Source organism: Trachemys scripta, chromosome 19, assembly GCF_013100865.1.
Source record: "Trachemys scripta elegans isolate TJP31775 chromosome 19, CAS_Tse_1.0, whole genome shotgun sequence".
NCBI classification, from domain to species: domain Eukaryota; kingdom Metazoa; phylum Chordata; order Testudines; family Emydidae; genus Trachemys; species Trachemys scripta.
In genome coordinates this window covers 16,920,655-16,943,312 of record NC_048316.1, presented here as the reverse complement: position 1 = coordinate 16,943,312, position 22,658 = coordinate 16,920,655, and the positions used below count along the sequence as shown (strand labels likewise).

At 48.7% G+C, this 22,658-nt stretch overlaps 1 protein-coding gene across 1 annotated transcript in view; it reads right to left on the bottom strand.

The window, feature by feature from the left end:
* The window catches only part of ATP13A2 (ATPase cation transporting 13A2), a 64,368-nt gene that overhangs the window by 10,481 nt on the left and 31,229 nt on the right, over window positions 1-22,658 (bottom strand). Inside the window, exons 8-21 of the mRNA XM_034753422.1 lie at window positions 22,576-22,645; window positions 21,208-21,342; window positions 20,006-20,072; window positions 17,060-17,191; window positions 15,796-15,963; window positions 14,507-14,617; window positions 14,357-14,403; window positions 13,287-13,475; window positions 12,978-13,184; window positions 3,462-3,575; window positions 2,202-2,358; window positions 1,599-1,719; window positions 855-979; window positions 286-446 (exon numbers count right to left, since the gene is read on the bottom strand). Of these exons, the coding sequence (XP_034609313.1) occupies window positions 286-446; window positions 855-979; window positions 1,599-1,719; window positions 2,202-2,358; window positions 3,462-3,575; window positions 12,978-13,184; window positions 13,287-13,475; window positions 14,357-14,403; window positions 14,507-14,617; window positions 15,796-15,963; window positions 17,060-17,191; window positions 20,006-20,072; window positions 21,208-21,342; window positions 22,576-22,645 (1,804 nt within the window). The remainder of the gene's footprint in view (window positions 1-285; window positions 447-854; window positions 980-1,598; window positions 1,720-2,201; window positions 2,359-3,461; window positions 3,576-12,977; window positions 13,185-13,286; window positions 13,476-14,356; window positions 14,404-14,506; window positions 14,618-15,795; window positions 15,964-17,059; window positions 17,192-20,005; window positions 20,073-21,207; window positions 21,343-22,575; window positions 22,646-22,658) is intronic.

Sequence of the window (22,658 nt, the reverse complement as noted above, 5' to 3'; positions counted from 1 at the left end):
TCGGGGCAACACGACACTGCAGATAATAAAGAGGAAAGGACGAGGGCAAGTTAGTGAGCCCCACTGCAGGGCCCTCGAGTCCCTGTGCTATGGGACGTTTGGCATCGAGCTCTCTGCTCACCACTGCACCAGCTGGATACCTCAGAAGCTCAGCTGGGGGGGATGGGGGCCGAAGAGGGCTCTTGCATGGCCCTGTTTGTTCCATAACCCATAATATTGCATGGGGGGGGGAGGATTCACACGCAAGGCTGTTGGGTTTTCCTGCAGTCCCGGCCCAGGACTCACCTGTGGCTGTTCCTGTCCCTGGGGGTCGTCGGAGAGGATGAATTTGAGGGCGGCGGGTTTGTTGTGGCTGGGCGGCGAGGCGTTCACGAACACCACCCGCTCCTTCAGCTCCACCATCCGGCAGCTCTTGGCCACGTTCACCGCGGTCAGCATGTTGTCCCCTGGCAAGGAGAGGGGAATGGGGGAGTTCACACCTCTCAGAACAGCGCTGCATTGGCTCATGGTTTCACAACCGGAACCAGACTTAACACTGCTGATCTTCCCTCGGCCTTTAATAAATAAGGGACTACGAACACATGAGCCTCCCAGTCCCCTTCACAGGGGTTTGTTTGCTAGCTCCATTTTACAGATGAATAGACGAAGGAACAGAGCAACTTGCCCAGGGACAGTCAGAGTCAGTGGCAGAACCCAGGACTCCTGGCTCCCAGTCCCCTGCTCTAACCACTAGACCCCACACTTATTAGAAAGGCTGCTTATTCCTTTCCAGTTGCAATGAGCTTTAAACACGTGATCCCTTCCACAGATCCGGCCTCTCCTGTCCCCACCCCAGAAGCAGCTCTGCCGGTTACCTGTCACCATGACGGTGCGGATGTTTGCGTTCCTCAGCAGGTGGATCACGGAGGCCGTCTCTGCCTTGAGGACGTTTCTCATCACTAGGAAGCCAAGGAGAGTCATTCCACTCTCTACGGCATCCCTGCCAGGACACAACAGGGCACTTGGCGTAAGTGTCGGATGCCAGCACAAGATGAGGGGAGTGAATTAGACTGGCAGTTACGTTAGTGTCTGATTCTTTAAAAGCCATTTAGATCTCCTAATAGTCCTAGATTCAGGTCAGAAGGGACCACGGCGAGCATGAATTGATTTTTGTTTCAATGCTGACCCTAGAGCTAAGCCAAGAAGTGATTTTTCTGTTTGCCGACAATTCCAAACCAATCATTTTGGGTTGAATGAAACATCTGACCATTTTTCAACAGTTTTGATCAGTTTAATAAACAAAGAACATTTTTAAATGAAGTCTTGGATTAAAAAAAAAAAAAAACAAAAAAAAAATCCCCAAAACATTTCAATTTTTTGATGATTATTTATGGTTCTTCCCCCGCCAGCTGAGACAATTCAGCGAAACAGACACACATTTGTGAAATGGTGAAGTGTCGCCAAAGCAACTTTTTTCTTCTCAGAAAAGGATTTTGGTCAAAACCTTTTGCCCAGCTCTAGCTGACTCAGGGAACTTGAAGTGCCCCAAGGGTCACACAAGAAACGAAAGGAGGAGAGGAAAGTGCGAAGGAAGGAAAACGTCATAAAGGCTCTCGCACCTCGTCAGCTGCTGAGCTTCCTCAAAGGTTTTGAGGGTAGGTAGCGTTTTGTAGGCGAGCCCCAGGACCCGGAAACCATCTGTAGTGTAGTGTCGTAACAACTGGGAGAAATCCGGAGGGACTGCAAAAAAGGGCTGTATCAGAAACGCAGACTACGCCCAAGGTAGGGACCACATGCAGAACGAGTCTGGGAACAATGGCTAATCTAGTGTAGATCAGCACTTTCAGGGCTACTGGAAATTCATCTACTGCCCACATGATGGTTTGATCCCCTCCTTTTTGCTCCCAAGAAGGCCAGGAAGTTGAAATAGCTGGCAATCAAAGGTACACGACCTAGAGAGATTTGGGTGGCAGAGATTCTTAGCCTTGTTCAGTGAGTACCTGCCCCTCCCGCCCCCCAACTCCTAACAGCTGATCTCCTGGAGCAACCAATGGGCTCCAACATCCGGCTGCCATAAACAGATGTGTCACTATTGTCCTCCTCTCTAGGTTGTCTTTGGCGAGCAAAGGGAAATGCCAACAGGTGGTTTCCACTGCTGACAGCCAAACCCAGCAGGCGGGTCAGACATCCCTAGCTGTGAGATGTGGGTCCCTGCCTTTTACCTGTTTCTTCCTTACAGAGACTGGCCACCATCTCTGGAGCCCCCTTTATGTACGCCTCTGAAGGGGCGTCACCAGGCAGCTTCACCAGGACGCTCATCCTCTGCAGGGAGGAGGAGAACGGGAACCGACGGAGAATCCCAGCGGACACCTTGTGTTTCTGGGGAGAGAATGGAATCCGTGAGATGCCCAGACAGTGCCAAGCGGCGCTACGATGACATGGCACATCAGCTGTGGGTGGTAGAGGTCCAGCCATACGGTGGCACATACCCACCCGCCAGGAGCACGGCTTGCTTCCGGGGTGGTAGGAATGGCACATCGGAATGGGAGCCATGGGAGATTTTTCTTTTTTTGGAGAAGGGTGTTAAAAATGCATGTTGGGGGGCTCTGAAACTAGTGACAAATTTTATTAAATAATTTCGACTGAAAAATGATTATTTTTCAAAGTTAAAATGTTTCATTTCAACTTTTCATTTGGGAACAGTGTTTCAAACTCATATTTGGCCAACGAAAAAAAAAATGTGTGTGTGTGGGGGGGAACCCTCCCCAAAATGGCCAAATCAAAATGAAAAAAACTGAATTTTTTTTTCATTTTGTGTTGACTGAAACCTTTTGATCCACTTGAAACAACAAAAGGAAACATTTCATTCTGAACAGACCCGAGAGGTTTTGGTTGATCTGAAACAAAAGGTTTCTGAGTTTTCAATTTGATGAAAAATGTTGAAAAAAAATTCAGTCTGGTTCGAATTGAGCTGATTCCTCCCCCCCCCCGTTTTTTTCGGTGAGATCTCTGAACCAAAAGAATTTGCTCAGCTCTGGTGCCTCTGCCAAGTGAGCTCTTTGGTACAGCAGAGAAGGGCATGGACATGATCCAACGGCTGGAGGCTGAGCCGAGACAATTTCAGACTGCAAGTGGGGTGTAGATTTTTGGCAGCGAAGGGGGTTAACCATTGGAACAATTTATCATGGTGGATTCTCTTTTGGAATCAGAAGGGGACGTTTTTCTAGGAGGTACGTGCTGGGAATTGCTTTGGGGCAGTTCTCCAGCCGGTGTTATCCAGGGGTCAGACCAGATGATCCCAACGGTCCCCTCCTGGGGAATCTCTGTCACCCCAGCAGCAGGTGCCAGCCCGTAGTTAAGAGAAACTAAGCTGCACAGGGCTGCTCCCCTCTGAAGTACAGTATAAACCATCCCCTCCCTCCCACTCCAGCCCGGCACTTTCATCACTGTGCAGTCAGGACACCAACTAAGCAAGGGCTCACCATGCCGTGGGGTTGTTCTTCCAGAGGGGGCGGCTTCATCACCACTAGGACCTTTGTCCCAAAGTGCTGGACTGTGCGCAGCTTGGCCTCCTCCCCTGTGGCCTCCTCCAGGAGCTGAAACCAACAAAGTTGGGCACTTTAGAAGATGCAGCCCCTTTTCTGCGAGCCAACAGCTGAGTTCCGGGCAATCTACACAAAGGCAGCGATTTGCATTTCAGATGCGGCCTCTTAGGATACGTCTACACAGCATTTTGGAGTGAGCCTCCCAGCCAGGGTTGAGGGACTGTGCTAGTGCTTGAAGCCTTGGGTGGGGGTTGGCTTCAGAGCCCAAGTTGCGACTTCAAAGCAGCGTCTCTATGGCTGTTTTTCAAGCACTAGCGCAAGCCCCTTTAATCCATTGGCCCCTGGGCTGGGACCTGTCTCCAGACTGCTGTGTAGACATACCCTTAGCGTTGCTGATGGAGCTAGAGCCTCCATGCACAGACACAGGAGTCGGGACAGTGCTGGATGGAGGAGACAGTAACTCGAAAACATGTTGACATTTTAGATCTGCTGATACGATGTTTAAAAAAGAAAAAAAAAATCCAGCTCCCCCCAGCTGCAGGAGTCACCTGGGCACAGCTCCTGCCGGCAGCAGAATGCCTGTTTCATTCATTCATTCACACTTGATCCAGGAGGCAGGCAAGTGGGGACAGACTGTGTCTTATCTAACGTCTCTTTGAATATTTCCAGGAACTGCTCTGAGACCTCTCACGAATGGGGCCCCGTGAATCTTTGGAAACTTCCCCTAAACTGTAGCCTAAATAACTAGATTTTTTTAACCTACCAGTCTGTGTGTTGTTACTGGACCCAGTGCATATGAATAATCCTCTTCAGGGCTTTGCTATGGCCCCCTTGACGTACAGTACTTGCACAGCATTGTTACAGCGCCCTCTGCCCCATATTTATGACACTTCTCGTAGATCAAATGTGTTGTTGGAAAACCAAAGTGCTGCAATTTAAGTGGCTTTTTCTCGACTTTCCCAACCGAGGGCACCACCCCTGGTTCAAATCGTTGCTGTGTGAGACACGAGACTTTCATCGGTGTTATTGGTTCTGGAGCTATTCTAGACACTACAACTCCCACGATCAACGTTCATGCCTCCCTGAGCGAAGTCACGTGGGCTGGACACCCTCCAGACCGTTCAATGCACAGACAATTCATGAGAGGCAAAGCGCTCCCAGCTACAAACTACGCAGGTGGCACACACTTCTTTGCCCCAATGTCTCCATCCCTCCCTTCAGGCCAGCGGGTGCCCTGAACAGGTGATGTGGGCAGCAAACAAACGTGGAGAGTGAGGCCATCCAGGGACCTCTTGCTTTGCTACAAAGGAGGCCTGGGGTTGAGTGCCCAAGTCCTGCACTCTGAGAGCAAAAGCACCATGTGTGGAGTGGAGCGGGGGAAAATGCCCTGGGAGCCCTCTGTTAGCCAATGCATACAGTTTACACACACACAATCACATTAACAGGTATTATGCTCATGGTATGAATATTGTGTCTGTGTTGGGTAATCCTATTAAACTGAACTGTGCTAAGGCGTATACCCCACAATGCCCCGGGACAAGTACAGCTTAGCACTTGGCATAGGCAAATACAGAAACGGTCAAGAGTTAGATGGACAAGCGTTATGTACGAACGTGCAACATCTGGAACAAAAGTACAATGCGGTGCAAGGAAATAGTGTAAGATGTAGGAACGCTTTAGGGAGTAGCTTTAAGCCCCGTAATGACTGGCATTTATTATTCAAAATGAGAGAGGGGAAGATACAGGGAGGCACCAAACAAAAGCTGGTACCAGCTGGCTAGTTCAACATGAAGTTTAAGTGACGTGAACAGCGTTGTGTAAACAGCCATGCTATAAACGATGGCTAGTTTAAGGGGACATTTGGGAAGCACGTCTTCTGCGTAAGGTGAACTGAACACACTGCAAGAATTCACTTCCTGGGAAGGGCTGGTGATGTATTAACTCTCTCTTTCCTGTACCATATTACTTTGTCTTTAGACAATAACCAAGCCCAGCCAGATTTATTGGGTCTCTTGAATCATAGAATCATAGAATATCAGGGTTGGAAGGGACCTCAGGAGGTCATCTAGTCCAACCCCCTGCTCAAAGCAGGACCAATTCCCAACTAAATCATCCCAGCCAGGGCTTTGTCAAGCCTGACCTTAAAAACCTCTAAGGAAGGAGATTCTACCACCTCCCTAGGTAACCCATTCCAGTGCTTCACCACCCTCCTAGTGAAATAGTGTTTCCTAATATCCAACCTAAACCTCCCCCACTGCAACTTGAGACCATTGCTCCTTGTTCTGTCATCTGGTACCACTGAGAACAGCCGAGCTCCATCCTCTTTGGAACCCACTTTCAGGTAGTTGAAAGCAGCTATCAAATCCCCCTCCATTCTTCTCTTCTGGAGACTAAACAATCCAAGTTCCCTCAGCCTCTCCTCATAAGTCATGTGCTCCAGACCCCTAATCATTTTTGTTGCCCTCCGCTGGACTCTTTCCAATTTTCCCACATCCTTCTTGTAGTGTGGGGCCCAAAATTGGACACAGTACTCCAGATGAGGCTTCACCAATGTCGAATAAAGGGGAACGATCATGTTCTGCTGGCAACGCCCCTACTTATACAGCCCAAAATACCGTTAGTCTTCTTGGCAATAAGAGCACACTGGTGACTCATATCCAGCTTCTTGTCCACTGTGACCCCTAGGTCCTTTTCTGCAGAACTGCTACCTAGCCATTCGGTCCCTAGTCTGTAGCAGTGCATAGGATTCTTCCGTCCTAAGTGCAGGACTCTGCACTTGTCCTTGTTGAACCTCATCAGGTTTTTTTTTGGCCCAATCCTCTAATTTGTCTAGGTCCCTCTGTATCCGATCCCTACCCTCTAGTGTATCTACCACGCCTCCTAGTTTAGTGTCATCTGCAAACTTGCTGAGAGTGCAGTCCACACCATCCTCCAGATCATTAATAAAGATATTAAACAAAACCAGTCCCAGGACCGACCCTTGGGGCACTCCGCTTGAAACCGGCTGCCAACTAGACATGGAGCCATTGATCACTACCCGTTGAGCCAGACGATCTAGCCAGCTTTCTATCCACCTTACAGTCCGTTCATCCAGCCCATCCTTCTTTAACTTGGCCGCAAGAATACTGTGGGAGACCGTATCAAAAGCTTTGCTAAAGTCAAGGAATAACACATCCACTGCTTTCCCCTCATCCACAGAGCCAGTTGAACGTTATTAATACTGAACCACAAGTGTAGCCAATTAGTTGGCTACACCTTTCAGTGACTAGTTGGCGAGCCAGGCAGGAGCCATTAGCTAAGTCAATTTGGAATGGGGCAATGGGCCATTTGGATTCAGGATAGTAATCTCATAATGGTTGGATTTTGGGGGCTAGCGGTCCTAACTACACATGCAGCAGGCTAGCCTGGTTGGGGGGGGGGGGGAAAGGGGAGTTTATAATAAGTGTTACATTGGCAAAACACCTTAAATAACCAGTTAAACTAATAAAAGCAAACTATTTTTCTGGGCATAAAGCCATACTTTAAGAATATACAAAGACTAATTACAAGGGACTCTTTTTCTGGGCTGAATGCCCAGATACAGCAACCGTTAAAACAGCAAAATGCCAAAACCCAAGAATTAGCAGTAATGATAGACGAAAATCATCATAAAAGAGCTCTCAAAGCTTTTGTATGAAAACATGTAACTAATTATGGGGCTGGTTCACCCACGCGGGTCACAACCCGGGATTCCTTCTGTGAAATGAAAGTTAAACAAATAAGGAAACAAGTCAAAGGACTAAAAGGAGGGTTAAAGCTAGAACAAGATCAAAGTTGGAAATTAAAACAGCAAACGGACAATATCAGCCACCGTACTGCAGTTGTACCTTGCTTATAGTTTACAAGAAATGAAGGGAAGACCAGGAGATTGTCAGGTAAGGTACAGCCAACAGGAGGGACAGAAGTTAGGATGGCAAAGACAGGTTAAAAAGCCTTAAAACATGTATTAACTGGCCCAGAAACAGTTCAGCGCAGCAGGAAAGAGCATTAGGAGTGCAGACACAAGCAACAGGGACTTGGGGAACAAATTCAGGTTGTGCAGGGACAGTAGCTGTGCTTACTCTCCTCCCAGAGCGGGGATAAAACCCAGAAGTCCTGGCTCCCAGCCCCCCTGCTCTAAACCACCAGACCCCATTCCCTTCTCCGAGCTGTAACTTTTTATTTGATTTAAAGGGAATGTAGTAATGTGGTATGACACCACCGTGGGTCACTACAGTTTCCAGCTCAGAAGAGCGAAAGTCACCTCTGCTACTTGCTTCAGTTTTAGAGTCTCTAGGAAAACAAAGATCAAGGATACTGACCAACACACTGACATTCACAAGTACCAGGTCTTATAAAATTGATAAAACAGACTAAAGTTACAATTAAGTTTATAGTTCCCCAAGCATATAGAAATCCTATAAAGACCAATGCACGAGCTACAAATATAGTTATGTAGTACTCACATCCTTAATGATACTCAAACGCTGATGCCTGCCTTGCCCATTGAGCCTCAGTAGAGGGATGGTTCCTGCTGGAGGTTTCCCGTAGGGAACTCATTTTGCCCAATCTGGGCACCCTCTTTTTATAACGTGATTCTAACTACACCTCATTAGCATTTACACACATGGTGCACCCTACGTAAAAGAATAAATGGACACAAATCAGACCTCAGGAATGGTAACATACAAAAGCCAGTAGGAGAACACGTCAATCTCCCTGGACATTCAATAACAGATTTAAAAGTAGCCACCCTTCAACAAAAAATCTTCAAAAACAGACTTCAAAGAGAAACTGCAGAACTACAATTCATTTGCAAATTTAACACCATTAATTTGGGCTTGAATAAGGACTGGGAGTGGCTGGCTCACTACAAAAGCAACTTTCCCCCTCTTGGTATTGACACCTCCTTATCAATTATTTGGAGTGGACCATAGACTTTAAGGTCAGACGGGACCATTATGATAATCTAGTCTGACCTCCTGCACAACGCAGGCCACAGAATCTCACCACCCACTCCTGTAACAAACCCCTAACCTATGTCTGAATTACTGAAGTCCTCAAATCGTGGTTTAAAGACCTCAAGGTGCAGAGAATCCTCCAGCAAGTGACCCGTGCCCCACGCTGCAGAGGAAGGCGAATTCTGCCAATTCCTTCCTGACCCCAAATATGGCGATCAGCTAAACCCTGGGGCAAGACTCACCAGCCAGCACCCAGGAAAGAATTCTCTGTAGTAACTCAGATCCCATCCCAACTAACATCCCAGCACAGGCCAGTGGTCATATTTGCCGCTAATAATCAAAGATCAATTAATTGCCAAAATTTAGGCTATCCCATCACACCATCCCCTCCATAAACTTATCAAGCCCAGTCTTGGAGCCAGATATGTCTTTTGTCCCCACTGCTCCCCTTGGGAGGCTGTTCCAGAACTTCACTCCTCTAATGGTTAGAAACCTTCATATAATTTCAAGTCTAAACTTCCTCGTATCCAGTTTATATCCATTTGTTCTTGTATCCACATTGGTACTGAGCTTAAATAATTCCTCTCCCTCCCTGGTATTTATCCCTCTGATATATTTATAGAGAGCAATCATATCTCCCCTCAGCCTTGTTTTGGTTAGGCTAAACAAGCCAAGCTCTTTGAGTCTCCTTTAATGAGACAGGTTTTCCATTCCTCAGATCATCCTAGTAGCCCTTCTCTGTACCTGCTCCAGGTTGAATTCACCCTTCTTAAACATGAGAGACCAGAACTGCACACAGTATTCCAGATGAGATCTCACCAGTGCCTTGTATAATGGTTCTAACACCTCCTTATCTTTACTGGAAATACCTCACCTGATGCACCCCAAGACCGCATTAGCTTTTTTAACGGCCATATCACATTGGCGACTCATAGTCATCCTGTGATCAACCAATACTCCGAGGTCCTTCTCCTCCTCTGTTACTTCCAACTGATGAGTCCCCAATTTATAACAAACATTCTTGTTATTAATCCACCCAGACTGAATTGGCCATGTCAACACTGGGTATCTTTTAAGCAAAAAATGACTCTTACTGTTAATTTTTTGCAGTACCACGCATTGGCACATCTTTTCCCATAATCTTGTGGCATCAGGTCATTCTTTGGTCACTTACCTATGTCAAACATTTCTTAAGCCTATGGCTTAGTATGGCTAAGCTGGCATTTTACAGGACTAAGCCTGTAGACCTTGCATTTTGGCCCTCCTTACTTAGATACCTAATGCATACTTCTCCCTTCTAACTACTAATCAATCTTATACTTCTATAATCCTACAACTTAAATCTATTTTGCATACAATGATTACATATGACATGACGTTAGTTAATCCTAACGTCACACAATAAATGAGTGATAAAGTGAAGTCATTGGCTACAGAGCTAATGGCATAACCTTCTTTCGCTAACGTTTTTACATTTGGCTCAAGTTTTTCCTTTACACCCTCTCTCTGCCCAAACCCTCCTCTTTCTTTTCTTGTACGACTCACACAGCTCCTTTTGCTACACTCGCTGCTGTGGCCTGTACTTTAAAATGCCCTCACAAAGTTCATTAATCTCCACTGGCTTATGTTTCCCTCCCTTCCTATATGGCTTCCTCCACTTCTGTCCTCCCCCTTTGTTTTAAGGGTTATAATTATTAAGGAAAAACGCCCATTGCACAAAGAGATGGGGGAACTGAAAAATATCAGCAAAGAAATCATCAAAATACTTCAAATAAAAACTTCACTTTAAATAAGTCCTGTAAGACTAATGGTTTTAACCCTTCAGGAATGCAACAACTAAAGGAACTCCTAACTTTCTTGAGGATATGGTTGCCAAGAAACAAAAATGCTAATTCTTCTTCTAATCCTAGCCACTAATATATGATACATGGGTGTTTTCATATTTCTATACAGTAGTATTCTTAAGCTAAAAGCAACGTAAAATGCCTTAAGTTAAACAAACTAATACAAGGAAGTAAGCAAATAACTTCATAGGGATTTTTATCAATTCTTATTACAAATTTTAAATAAAAAGGTAACAAAACAAATAACCTGACACATTACATGTCAATGCTTTGAATGTTTGTTTTCGAAAATGCATTGCCTTAATAACATTAAGTTCTTAATGACTTATCTTGTATAGGTATAAATACAATTTTGGTACCACTCGTCTTTAATCGTAAGTTTGTCCTATATGTTATGCATAGTGTGTGTGCCATATGACTTTGTTTTTACTTTGTTTGTTGCAAGAAAAAAAAATTAATTTTGCACTCATTATCAAATATATATTAGCGGTGCCGCACTATTTTAACATTGTGGTTGGGTTAGAACCATCTTCTCAGAATACCAATTCAATTTTTTTTTGCAAAGCTCAAAAAGGCCACAGTGATTGACATATGTACATATATTTCTGCCCCACCAAATAATTCAATTGCAAACAAAGATTTCTTTTTTTATTATTAATCAAAACTTCTTTGTTAAAAAAAAAAAGAAACCTGAAGGGGAGAACCTCAATATTGATGCAAAAATATTACTAAAATTTTTTTTACTAAATATTACTAAAACCATCACTTTTTAAAGGCTTTATAAACTTGTTTGTGCCTTTACTGGTATTAAATATAGTTATAACTATGTCATGGCTATTTTTTTTTAAATATAACAATATACATTATGTCTGGTCATACTGGGAAATAAACTGAGCTCATCTGTGTATAAATTTGGGTCACTGGAAACAAAAGAAATGTGGAGAAATTTATCACGTTAGCCAACTTAAGCTGTTGAAAAGTGCATCCCACAAACCAGAGATAGGAATATACCAGTGAACATCGAAGAAACCCCCAGGCATCAGAAGAAATAGAAAAGAAAGTGCTTTATAAATTACAGATTGGCCAACTACACTTCAGCCTACCATTTATGGATGACTGGGTAAGCAATTGACTATAGAACCATTAGAAAGACCACTAGTCCGGGCAGATCTAAGTGTTATTTAAACTGTTTATTATTAAGCACAGTGAGTTTATACATAGATCCATGGTTTGGATCCTCTCTCATTAGAATATAGCTACATTTGTTTTTTGTTTAAAAGCAAATGTATCATTGTTGTCTATGTCTTTGTTAATTAGTATAATAGCATCTTATCAAGATCATGCACAAGACTCAATAGCTGGGCAAAAGACTGTTCTACAGTCTGGTATCTTTCGAATAGAAGACTCCAAAAGTTAGGCGGAATCATGTAAGATGTAGGAACGACATTGGTGAGGCCTCATCTGCAGTACTGTGTCCAGTTTTGGGCCCCACACTACAAGAAGGATGTGGAAAAATTGGAAAGAGTCCAGCGGAGGGCAACAAAAATGATTAGGGGGCTTGAGCACATGACTTACGAGGAGAGGCTGAGGGAACTGGGATTGTTTAGTCTGCAGAAGAGAAGAATGAGGGGGGATTTGATAGCTGCTTTCAACTACCTGAAAGGGGGTTCCAAAGAGAATGGATCTAGACTGTTCTCAGTGGTAGCAGATAACAGAACAAGGAGCAATGGTCTCAAGTTGCAGTGGGGGAGGTTTAGGTTGGATATTAGGAAAAAAAAATTTTCCTAGGAGGGTGGTGAAGCACTGGAATGGGTTCCCTAGGGAGATGGTGAAATCTCCCTCCTTGGAGGTTTTTGAGGTCAGGCTTGACAAAGCCCTGGCTGGGATGATTTAGTTGGGAATTGGTCCTGCTTTGAGCAGGTGGTCGGACTAGATATCTCCTGAGGTCCCTTCCAACCCTGAGATTCTGATTATATGACTGCTTTAAGGAGTATCTTCTAGCTCCAATTCAAAACAAGAGCTGGGAAGGCACCAAAGACAAAGCTGGCACCAGTTGGTTAGATAAACGTGAAGGGACTTGACCAGCGCTGTGTAACTTGTAAACAGTCATGCTATGGTGGCAAGTTTAAGGGGAGCACATCTCCTGTGTCAGCTGAACTGAACACACCGCGAGAATTCGCTTCCTGGGAAGGAGCTCCTCTTTCCTCCCTGTACCGTATTGCTTTGTCTTTAGACAACAGATCTGGCTGAGCTCCGTTATCTGGTTTCGTGAACATTCCCCAGTAGAGTCAAGGAGCGGCTATCCCTTTCAGTCACTACCTCGACAGCACCTCTCTGCAGCACGAATGGGCTCCCCAAGGCGGAACTTCTGGTCTCTTGGCTAGAGGGATGAAGGCTGCGATGCAGAGCCTGTGAAGTCGGGTGGGGTGGAAAGAGGAAGGAAACGGGTGGGGAGAAGGCCCTAGAGCTCGGAAGGATACAGAAGGCCAGCCGCTATCTCACCCCTTCCGCAAACCACCCAAAGATGGAAGCCAACACACACTCCCCTGGAAGCTTCCAAACTCCCCCCTGCACCCCCAAAAATCAGTCCAAAGCCTTTTGGCTCCCAGCCTGACTCCTCTCCCTCTTACCCAGCCGGTGGATTCCACCATCTTGAGGTCCATGGGGTCTCCTATGGGCTGCTCCCTCAGCAGAGACACACTGTGGCAGGTGGCCAGCGAGTACAGCAAGGGGCCATCGGTCAAGCAGCGGGGCTCGTGGACGATGGGCAGGAAGCAGTTATTCTCCACGGGAACGACGCCCCAGACATCCAGGCCTTCCTCTGTGAGGGTCCCGGTCTGCAGCGAGGGGGAGAAGACAACTTGTTCAGCCCACCAGCTGGCAGGCTGTCAAGCCAGCTGCACCCGCGGATGCCCCGGTGCAGGAGCCCGAGGACTCACCTTATCAAAGCAGACCAGGCGGATTTTCCCGCACAGGTTAATCCGGGGAGGGCTGATGCAGAAGATGCCATGCCGCTTCAGCCTGTTCTGGGCATAGATGGTGCCCACGGTCATCGCAGCAGGGAGAGCCGGGGGCACGATGACCGTGATGAGATCCAGCGCACGGATGATTATTTGCTGGAGAGGAACCTGTCCGCGTGCGACAGCCAGGAACGGGGGGGTGCGGGAGGAGAGAGAACACGAGAGCTCAGCTCCAATTGGGTGTAGGCTTTCCGGGGCGGAGGACACATGAACCCACCATGCAGCACCCGGATCCGCAGTCATCTGAGCAGCACCGGGAGCTGGACCATGGAGCACAAACACCCACAACACCCTGCACAGCTGTATTTAATAAAACTAAACCGGCTCTTCACAGGCAGCCTTCACCTGGGTTTGAAAGCACCTGGGATTTCCCAGATCTTTCCCTATCGGAGACGCACACAAGCTCGCCATGCCCCCGACAGCCCCAGACAGCGCAGAAAGGGAAAACAACTTAGAATGTGATCCAGGTTTTCAGAAGCCCCAGCTCCCTTTTGGGGGAGCATGATTTGCCCCGGCATTTTCACAAGCATACCGATTGCAGGTCCGATGAGATGATCAAATACCTGATGATTTGCACCCAGGCGTTTCTGCAGGTCTCCCCCCTGCTCTCTCTAAATTTAACATCTTGCCTCTGCTTCCTTCCTCAGCAAAGCCAAGCTGTGTCTGCCTTGAGCCTGCAGGGCCCAGGAGAGTTGAACTGGGGGGTTTATTCTGTGTCAGCCAACGTAGCTGCAGGATATTTGTCACTAGCAGGGAGGAGTGAGCCAGAAGGAACCCAGAGCAGATCCCAGGTGGAGTCTGCAGTGCTGGCCATTAGAGAAAACTGGCGGCACAGCAATGCCTAGGTTTGCTCCCATGCCAATATCTTTAACAGAACCAAAACTTGTGTGGACCATTCCTGATCTAAGCCTTGGATCCAAATCAAAGGAGGGGCGCAGAAGGGAGAGGGCTGGGAAGAGAGAGAGATTTTCCCATCACTGTCAGCTCACCTGGTTTCTAATCAAAATCACAATGCTGTACGTGGTGCCGATAAGAGCTGCAAGAGAGAGAAGGGACGGCTGTCAAGGGGATTCGTCAGTTCATAAGACACTCAGCACCAGACGACTGCTGCTTGCAATGCCGCCCGCTTTCAGACGTACCCAGAACTGCGAGGAAGAGGACAAACTTCACCGCATCCCTGTAGAACCTGAAGCTCACAGGCTTGGGGTAGAGGATAGAGCTGATCAGGTCCCCTTTGGCTGTACAGAACCCTGGGGGAGGGGACGAAAGGAAAAGAGATGCTTACGGGACTTGGAAACTCACACGAATATGGCCATTAAAAGCCATAGATTTGGGGGAAGAACTGGAGAAGCCGTCCTGCGATTCCCTTTGACGTAACCGCTCATCTCAGAGCAGAGGCGCTTCCAACCCAGCTGGAACACGGAATTCAAAAGCAGGGTGTGTGTCCACACCCTACAGGATCAGCTCAGAGCTCCTGATTGTGGAGATGTAGCATCTCTCAACCCTTGCTCAGGAACACTGACAGGCCGTAATCGCGGTGCGACTGGGATCCCCTAAGCGCCTGTGCACACGGGGTGCGTGCGTGCGTGTCTGTCCGTCCAGGTTAGCTGGTATTCCACTGGCCCTGAAAGAACGGAGGGAAGATTTTCCTTCCCCTTTCTGCAGAGCTCAGCGTTCGCCAGTTGCACTCATCCTGCGGGGCAGTGAAACACGTTGGGAACACGCTGCTGGGTGGGTGCTCTGAGCCATGAGAGAGCAGGGTCAGTGACCACGTTACACTCCACACGGCTCTCCCCGCAGAGCAGCAGGGCCCCAAGGAGGGCACGGCAGAGAACGCTAGGGGGTAACAGGCTAACTACAGAGAACGAGGAGTGGCCAGCAGCCTAGGAACATTACAGGTTTCAGCAGGAGAACGGCTCTGCCATGGTGCCAGGCTAGTCAAGGAGACAATACACTTTAATTTGGCTTCTAAGAACATTCTGTTAAATGGACCAGAGCTGAACCAACAGCGAAGTTGCTAGTACAGGTGTATCTGGATGGAAGGAGAATTCTTATCTGGCCAGGATAAAACAGAACCAGCCCCATGTGGCACATGTAGGGAGGAATGATACTTGAACATAAGAACGGCCAGACTGGGTCAGACCAATGGTCCATCTACTCCTGTATCCTGTTTTCTGACAGTGGCCAATGCCAGGTGCTTCAGAGGAAATGAACAGAACAGGTAATCATCAAGTGATACATCCCCTGTCATCCACTCCTAACTTCTGGCAAACAGAGGCTAGGGACACCATCCCTGCCCATCTTGGCTAATAGCCATTGATGGACCTGTCCTCCAGGAACTTATCTAGTTCTTTTTTGAACGCTGTTATAGTCTTGGCCTTGGGAACTAAGGACCGGGGGCTCTGGGTTTGCTTCCAGATGCAGCTACCTGTGCGTGTCACCACAGCCAGGACCTCCTTGCCCACGTAGGATTTGGCTTGGAGGACCTGAGTCCCGCAGAACAGCGTGTGCCGTTTGTGCTCCTCAGGGGAATAGATCATGTTGGCAGCTTGGGGTCCGCTGGGTAAAGGCGTCTTCATCACTGGGACGCTCTCCCCTACAGGAGAAAATCAGCCGGTGAGTGAGGTTATGGACAGACAGATTCGTACAAACATGCCTTCATATTCAGCCAGTGTTTGAGTTCTCTCCGCGCAGGAGTGGGGCAGACAGGGAATCCTTCAGGATCCACCATCCACGCTCTTAATTTCCCCAACGCATGCTTCAAAAGCCCCCTTGCTGGATGGATCCACCCTTCCAGCCACAGAGGGCTGTGTGTTCTGATCTGGGGCCCATTACTGGAGTATCCGAGCAACTCACAATCTTTTACAAGTAGATTTATCCTCCCAGTGCCCCTGTGCGGCAGGGCAGGGCAGTTCTCCTCATTGCACAGACACTCAGGGAGCTGAGACACCGATGTTTAAGTGCCGAAAAATGCAGACAGGTGCCTAGTGGGATCTTCCAGACTACCTGGGTGTCAAACGCCCATTGAAATCAAGCACTGAAATCAATGGGAGCTGGGCACCAAGCCCAACTAGGTGCCTACCTGCATCTTCATGTGCCTAAATACCTGTAAAATTCTGGCCCTAAGTGACTTGCTCAAGGTCATGCAGGAAGTCAGTAGCAGAGCAAGGAATTGAACACAGATCCCCCCACTCCCAGGCTCGTGCCCTAACCACGGGACCCAGTCTCCTTGTGGAGCCAGTCCCTGCAGTTCCAATGGATGGCCAGAAGGGGTCACTAAAGAGCTCCCCCCTCTCATCCCAAAAGAGGCTTCGGGTACGTCCACACCGCACTCAGAGGTGTGAGCGTAGCACGTGTAGACTTGCCTGAACTAGCTTTGATCTAGCTGGCTCCAACAACAGCAGGGAAGCCATGGCAGCATGGCTGGACAAGCCCGCCCAGGCCCCGGGTATACACTCCAGTGGCTAGCCTGCGCTCCTGTGGCTTCACTGCTATTATCGGAGCCGTGAAGCTCACAGCCCGGCCTGCTGGCATCAGGGAACACGGGGTCAGGCAGACAGCTGAGCTCCGATTCCTCTCCCCCGCCAGCAGCGTGTGCACGGCTAATGGCAGGAGGGGGACAGTCAGGCCTGGGTAAGCGGCGATCTCTGCCTCCCACAACGTACCGCTCTCGCGCTCCCGCCCCGGCTCACCTGTCAGCATGCTCTCGTTGACCATGCACTCGCCGGTCAGCAGCGCGGCGTCGCAGGGGACGACGAACCCGTCGGCGGGGAGACTGATGCAGTCACCCGGCACCAGGTCCAGAGAGCTCACCACCGCCTCCTCTGCAAAGGCAGGCAAGCCACAGCGCACTCAGATTCCTCCCACTGTAACAAGCAGGCACGTGGTGCTTGGTACCGGCCGATCTCGCAGCGGCTTCTAAAGGAGTTAAATAGCACTGCCCCCGTTTAACAGAGGGGGGACCCTGAAGCCCAGGGAAGGGAAAGGGCTCCCCCAAGATCACGCAGCAGGTCAGGAGCAGAGCAGGGAACAGAACCCAGGGCCTTGGACTGGGAGCCAGGAAACGCAACATCGGCCACAGATCATGAGCAAATATCACCGCAGCAACATACACGTTGGGTGTATGTGGGTGGGTGTGTCTTGTACCTTCCTCCTCTGCTCACTGACAGACAACACGGCAATACCACTGCAGGCATACACAGTGGGGATAAGCCCTTCTAGATTCGGTCCTCCAACTTTTCCCTGCGGTACTTTCAAGCAGCGACTCTCAACCTTTCCAGACGACTGTACCCCTGGCAGGAGTCCCATTTGTCTTGTGTATCCCCGAGTTTCACCTCACTTAAAAACAACTTGCTGACAAGATCAGACGTAATACTGAACAATTGCCGACTTTTTCATTTTTACCATATAATTACAAAATAAATCAACTGGTATAAATATTGTACTTGCATTTCAGTGTATAAACAAGTCATTGTCTGTAGGAAATTTTAGTTTGCACTGACTTCACTTGGGCTTTTCATGTAGCCTGTTGTAAAACTAGGCAAATATCTAGATGAGTTCACGTGCCCCCTGGAAGATCTCTGCGGACCCCCCCGGTTGAGAACCACTGCTTTAAAGCAATGGATCAGCCTCCATTTAATCATTAACGCATTAAAGTCCAAATCCCCACTAAAGAACTTACGCGGATCGCTCTGCCTAGGATCAAGGCTGAAATTGGAGCTAACTGGTTCATAATTACCACTTTAAAGGCTTAAAAGGATGTGCTGTGGTGCATTTAATATCTGCGCGCCGAGGGGCTGCTCAATTATTTTATATAACGTTAGCATCGCCTTGATAGGCGCACACAGCAGGCGACGCCATCCCGCGTTGGGTAGATAGCGAAACTAAATCCCCGCCAGTGTGAGAGAGAACCTTTCAAAGATTAGATACAAAAAGACAAGTCAGCAGGGGCTGGAGAGAATCAGTTCTTTAAGTCTCATGTAATTTTTAACCTTTTAACTTTAATCTTGTGATCACAGGGTGCTAGACCCCAGGCAAACAGCTGCTTAGAAAAGGGAAAAAAAAAAGCCAGACTTATCTGCTGAGAAAATTTAATTTTAACTAATAAAGTGGCTTACTGGAGCTCAGCGGAGAGGCAGTCGTCAGAAATTCTGCTTAATGGAGCATGGTTAAGCTGCTCAACTGGGCTGATTTACAAGAGAACACATATGCGACATTTCTTAAACAGTAGGTACATGTTTCACGTTAGAAAGGGACAGCAATGACCTGCCTCAGTTCCAAGTTTAGATGTTGTGTTAGAGGTTTTACAAAGCCTAATGCAGCCTGGCTTAGTGGCTAGAGTGCTGTCCTGGGACTCAAGAGACCTGGCTTCTATTCCTGGCTTTGTCTCTAGCTTGCTGGGTCACCTTGGGCAACTCACTGCACTGCCCCATCCTCAGTTTCCCCATCTGTAAAATGGGAATAATAATCCTGGCCTCCTTTGTAAAGCACTTTGGATCTATTGATGGAAAAGCACTAGGTACTAAATAATAATAAACATCTCTAGTGCCTCACAACAGCACCTAGCTTGCTAGAATGAAAAGCATTTCAAAAATCGGATTTTCCTTTCCTAATTATATGGTGTTACTTTCTGCCGTTCGCTTCCTTTTGGGCAATGAAGATAAACTCATATGGTCCCCTTCTCCTTGCCAAGGGCATTTCCATGTGCACTGCAAACATACATGCTCTGATCCCACAGACCTGGGCATGGGCTTTCCTCACATGAATGGAGCTGCTCAGGTGGGTGGAGCCCGCTTAAACGTTCACAGCCTTGGTGCCGTCGGAAGGAAAAGTTAAAATGCCAAATGCTGTTTTCATTGGAATGCTGAAGTTCTATAATCAAAGTATCACCATCCCCATTTTACAGGTGGGGAAACTGAGGCACAAACCCAGCAGGTGAGTGGTAGAGCTGGGAATAGAACCCAGGCCTCCAGAGTCCCAGTCCTGTACTCTAGCCACCAGACCACACTGCCTCCATAATCACAGAGCAGCAAATTGTGTGTTCTACCTGATTTAAATCTAACAGCGTCTTTACACATGGCACTTTTTCACAATGCCTTAACCCTCACCAAGCCTGGTAGTTAACACGCGAGATTTCACTACGTCGTCAGCTCAGGGGAAGTGCAAGGCCTGATGGGGTCAAGCACAAGGCTGGCGCGTCACTTGAATCCTATTTGAAAGGCTTCAGGGAGACTGGAGCGGCACATGGACCTCATGCATGGGTGAATTTCAGCTTATGAGCAAGGATCTTAATACTCCAACCGTTCCCACTGGAAGCGCTCACAGGAGCGAGCATACATGCCCGGTAGCATTTCCAGGATCAGGGCCTAAGAGCGTAGCCAGCCGCCTTTTTGTTGATTGACAACTGCAAAAATACCCTTGTGAAGCATCCAGTCCAGGCTACCCTCAACCCCCGCCATCTCAACTGACCCGGCTGCTCAGAGCGAGGACAATGGCACCACAGGCACGGCGTGATCTTCCCCCTCGTAGCTCTGCCGACAAAGGCCCATTTACCTAGGCACTGATGGTGCAGAAGCGCGTGGCGTCTGCCTTGCCTTTCAGGTGGCAGTGGAGAATTACAACCTACTGCTGCTGCTCACCTCCAGAGGCTCGGTGGACTCTCACGCCGATGGCCATCTTCACCATGTTCTGCAGCGTCACGCTTTGCTGCAAGGAATCAAACAGAGCTATCCGCTAGCAGGGCAGGGAAGGCTTGACACCAGCACTTCGCGGGGGCTAGTCCAGAATGGAAATGGCACCACATGACGGGAACCCTCCTCCTCCGGATTCATAGATGTTAAGGCCAGGAGGGACAGTCTAGTCCTCCACCAGCCTGTGATGCCTGCACCAAGCCCATAACTTCTGCTTATGCTAGAGCGAATCTTTTAGTAAGCCCCCCCTGTGCTGATTTCCAGACTTCACTGCTGGAGAATCCACCAGATCTGACTCTATTCTGTACCATCTTAGTCTCGTTTCTTCATCTCTCCTCTTCCTTTTTCACCCCCACCCCACCCGCCACCATCCCCTTTCTCTTTTATGCAATAAAGGCACAAGGACCTCCAGTACAGAGCAGAGATGCACTGCGCCCAGGAGGATACAAGCCCCAGAAGCACCCTTGGATTGCTAGGCCTGGTTATTTCCAGGCAGTGCGGCCGGGACAAGAGCCAGGGGACGCAATAGGCCGTCACATGCTTTAAATGCACTTGTGCTGTGGCTGAAAATGTGAGAGCTCGATTTGGCTGCACGCTGATAACTGAAGGCCCATCCCAACCCTCACCGTCCCTCCGGGCTAGGAAAAGGCTATTGGAAAAAGGCTCGTCCCTGCACAAGGAATGCAAACAAACCACGCCCTTGTGAACAGCGCACATGCTGCAGACTGCCAGCCTGCAGGAAGAATGGGGACAAATGGAAGGAATACTTCTCTAGAGCTCTTAGTCCCATAGAAAATAAAATTGGCCCCGAGCCACTGTTCCCAGTGTTTTTTAGCCACGGTGATCAGGAACACAGCCCTATGCTCTGGGTGTTCCTGGCCTCTGATTGCCAGGAGCTGGGAGCGAACAACAGGGGACAGATCACCCGATTGCCTGTCCTGTTCATTCCCTCTGAAGCACCTGGCACTGGCCGCTGTCAGAGACAGGCTGCCGGGCTAGATGGACCATTGGTCCGACCCAGTCTGGCTGTTCTTCTGTTCCACGGGTGCAGAGCCGGAGTCGCTTAGCATCTCCGGAGTCGCCCTGCAATGCGGAGCAGACAGCAGAACGCAGCCCTGTGTCCCTCCCCTCCCAAGAGGCCGGACACCCACCTTTCTAGTCTCGTAGAGCGACAGCCCTATGGATATTGCAGAGATGATGAATATGCAGGCAGCGTAATAGTAGTAGGTGTCACAGAGCCACAAAATGATGCTGAAAACCTGGAAGATGTAGAAGGGATTCAACACCTGGAAAGAGAGAAAAAGCAGGGGGCCTTTAGGGCACGGCGGCTGAGGCAATCAGTATACAAAGAACGTCTCGGACTCAGTACGTGGCAGCTTGTTGAAAGACAGGGAGATTAGGGTGCTACCGGCAGTGCTGGGAAAGCTGGTGGACAGAGCATGTCACAGCCCTTGGGTCTTCGCCTGCTGGTGGGGCTCAACGGGCTCCACAGCTCGAGGAACTCAAACGATCTCCCGCAACCTACTGATGGGCGTGGCCCGGACGGAGCTGGGGGATGCTACAGCCCTTGTCCATGGCAGATACTGCAGCCTGCCGGCCATTAACCGTAACCTGCTCTGGCCTGGCTCCCCTGCCTCACCCACGCCCAGCAAGTCTGGCCAAACGACATCTGCTAAAATGGTCGTCGTCCTGCTGTTGGCGAGTCAATATCCCCACCCCTTCGGAGTTCAGAAAGGGACTTCCCCAGTCTTCCAAGGAAACAGGAAAGACCTGACAACGCATTACAAACCAAGAGCGGGGGCGGGGAGTGAGAATACCACACAGTTCACCCCATCCACCCCAGCCCAGCCACTGAATGGAGACACGGGAAGAGTGACGGGTGTATTTCAAAGGTCTTTTCTGAACATCCACATTACGTGTCACTGTCTTAGAGTAGGGGCAGGTGCTCAGCTGGGTTCGCAGACAGTGAAACGCAAACCACAGAACATCTGTTCGTCTGCCTGCTCCTGGAGGAAACGTGGACCAAGGGAGATCTTGCCAGAGCTCCAGACTGGGCCATATCAATGCTGGAAAACCCTCGGATTGTGGTGGAAGGACATAGGAAGAAGAATGCATTAGAGTAGCACCTAGAGGCCCTGACTGAGGTCAGGACACCATTGCGTGGCTGCTGGACAACCGCACACTAAGGAAGTTTGTAAGCTCTTTGGGGCAGGGACTCTAACCAGACAAGACAGACACAGGAAGCAACGCGTCCAAGGTCAACCCAGAGATCAGTGGCAGAGGTGGGAATAGAACCCAGAACTCGCAACAGCTAGTCCGGAGCCCTAACCACTAGGCCCCTGTGCCCTAGCACATATTTAGCAGGGTTTTCCCCTAACAAGGGGCTTCACAGCGGGCCCCATCTGGTCCCTCCAGGCCTGGCTGACACGGAGTCTATTTCTGCCAGGCCTGAGTAGGGAAAAGCTGCTCTTTCCCTTCTGCAGAAGGCAGCAGCCACGTTACATGGTGTCGCTTTGTACCTCGTCCACCAACAGCCTGAGGTAGGATTTGACCGGCACATCAATCAGGTTTGGCCCATACACCTTTCTCCTGTGCAGGAAAC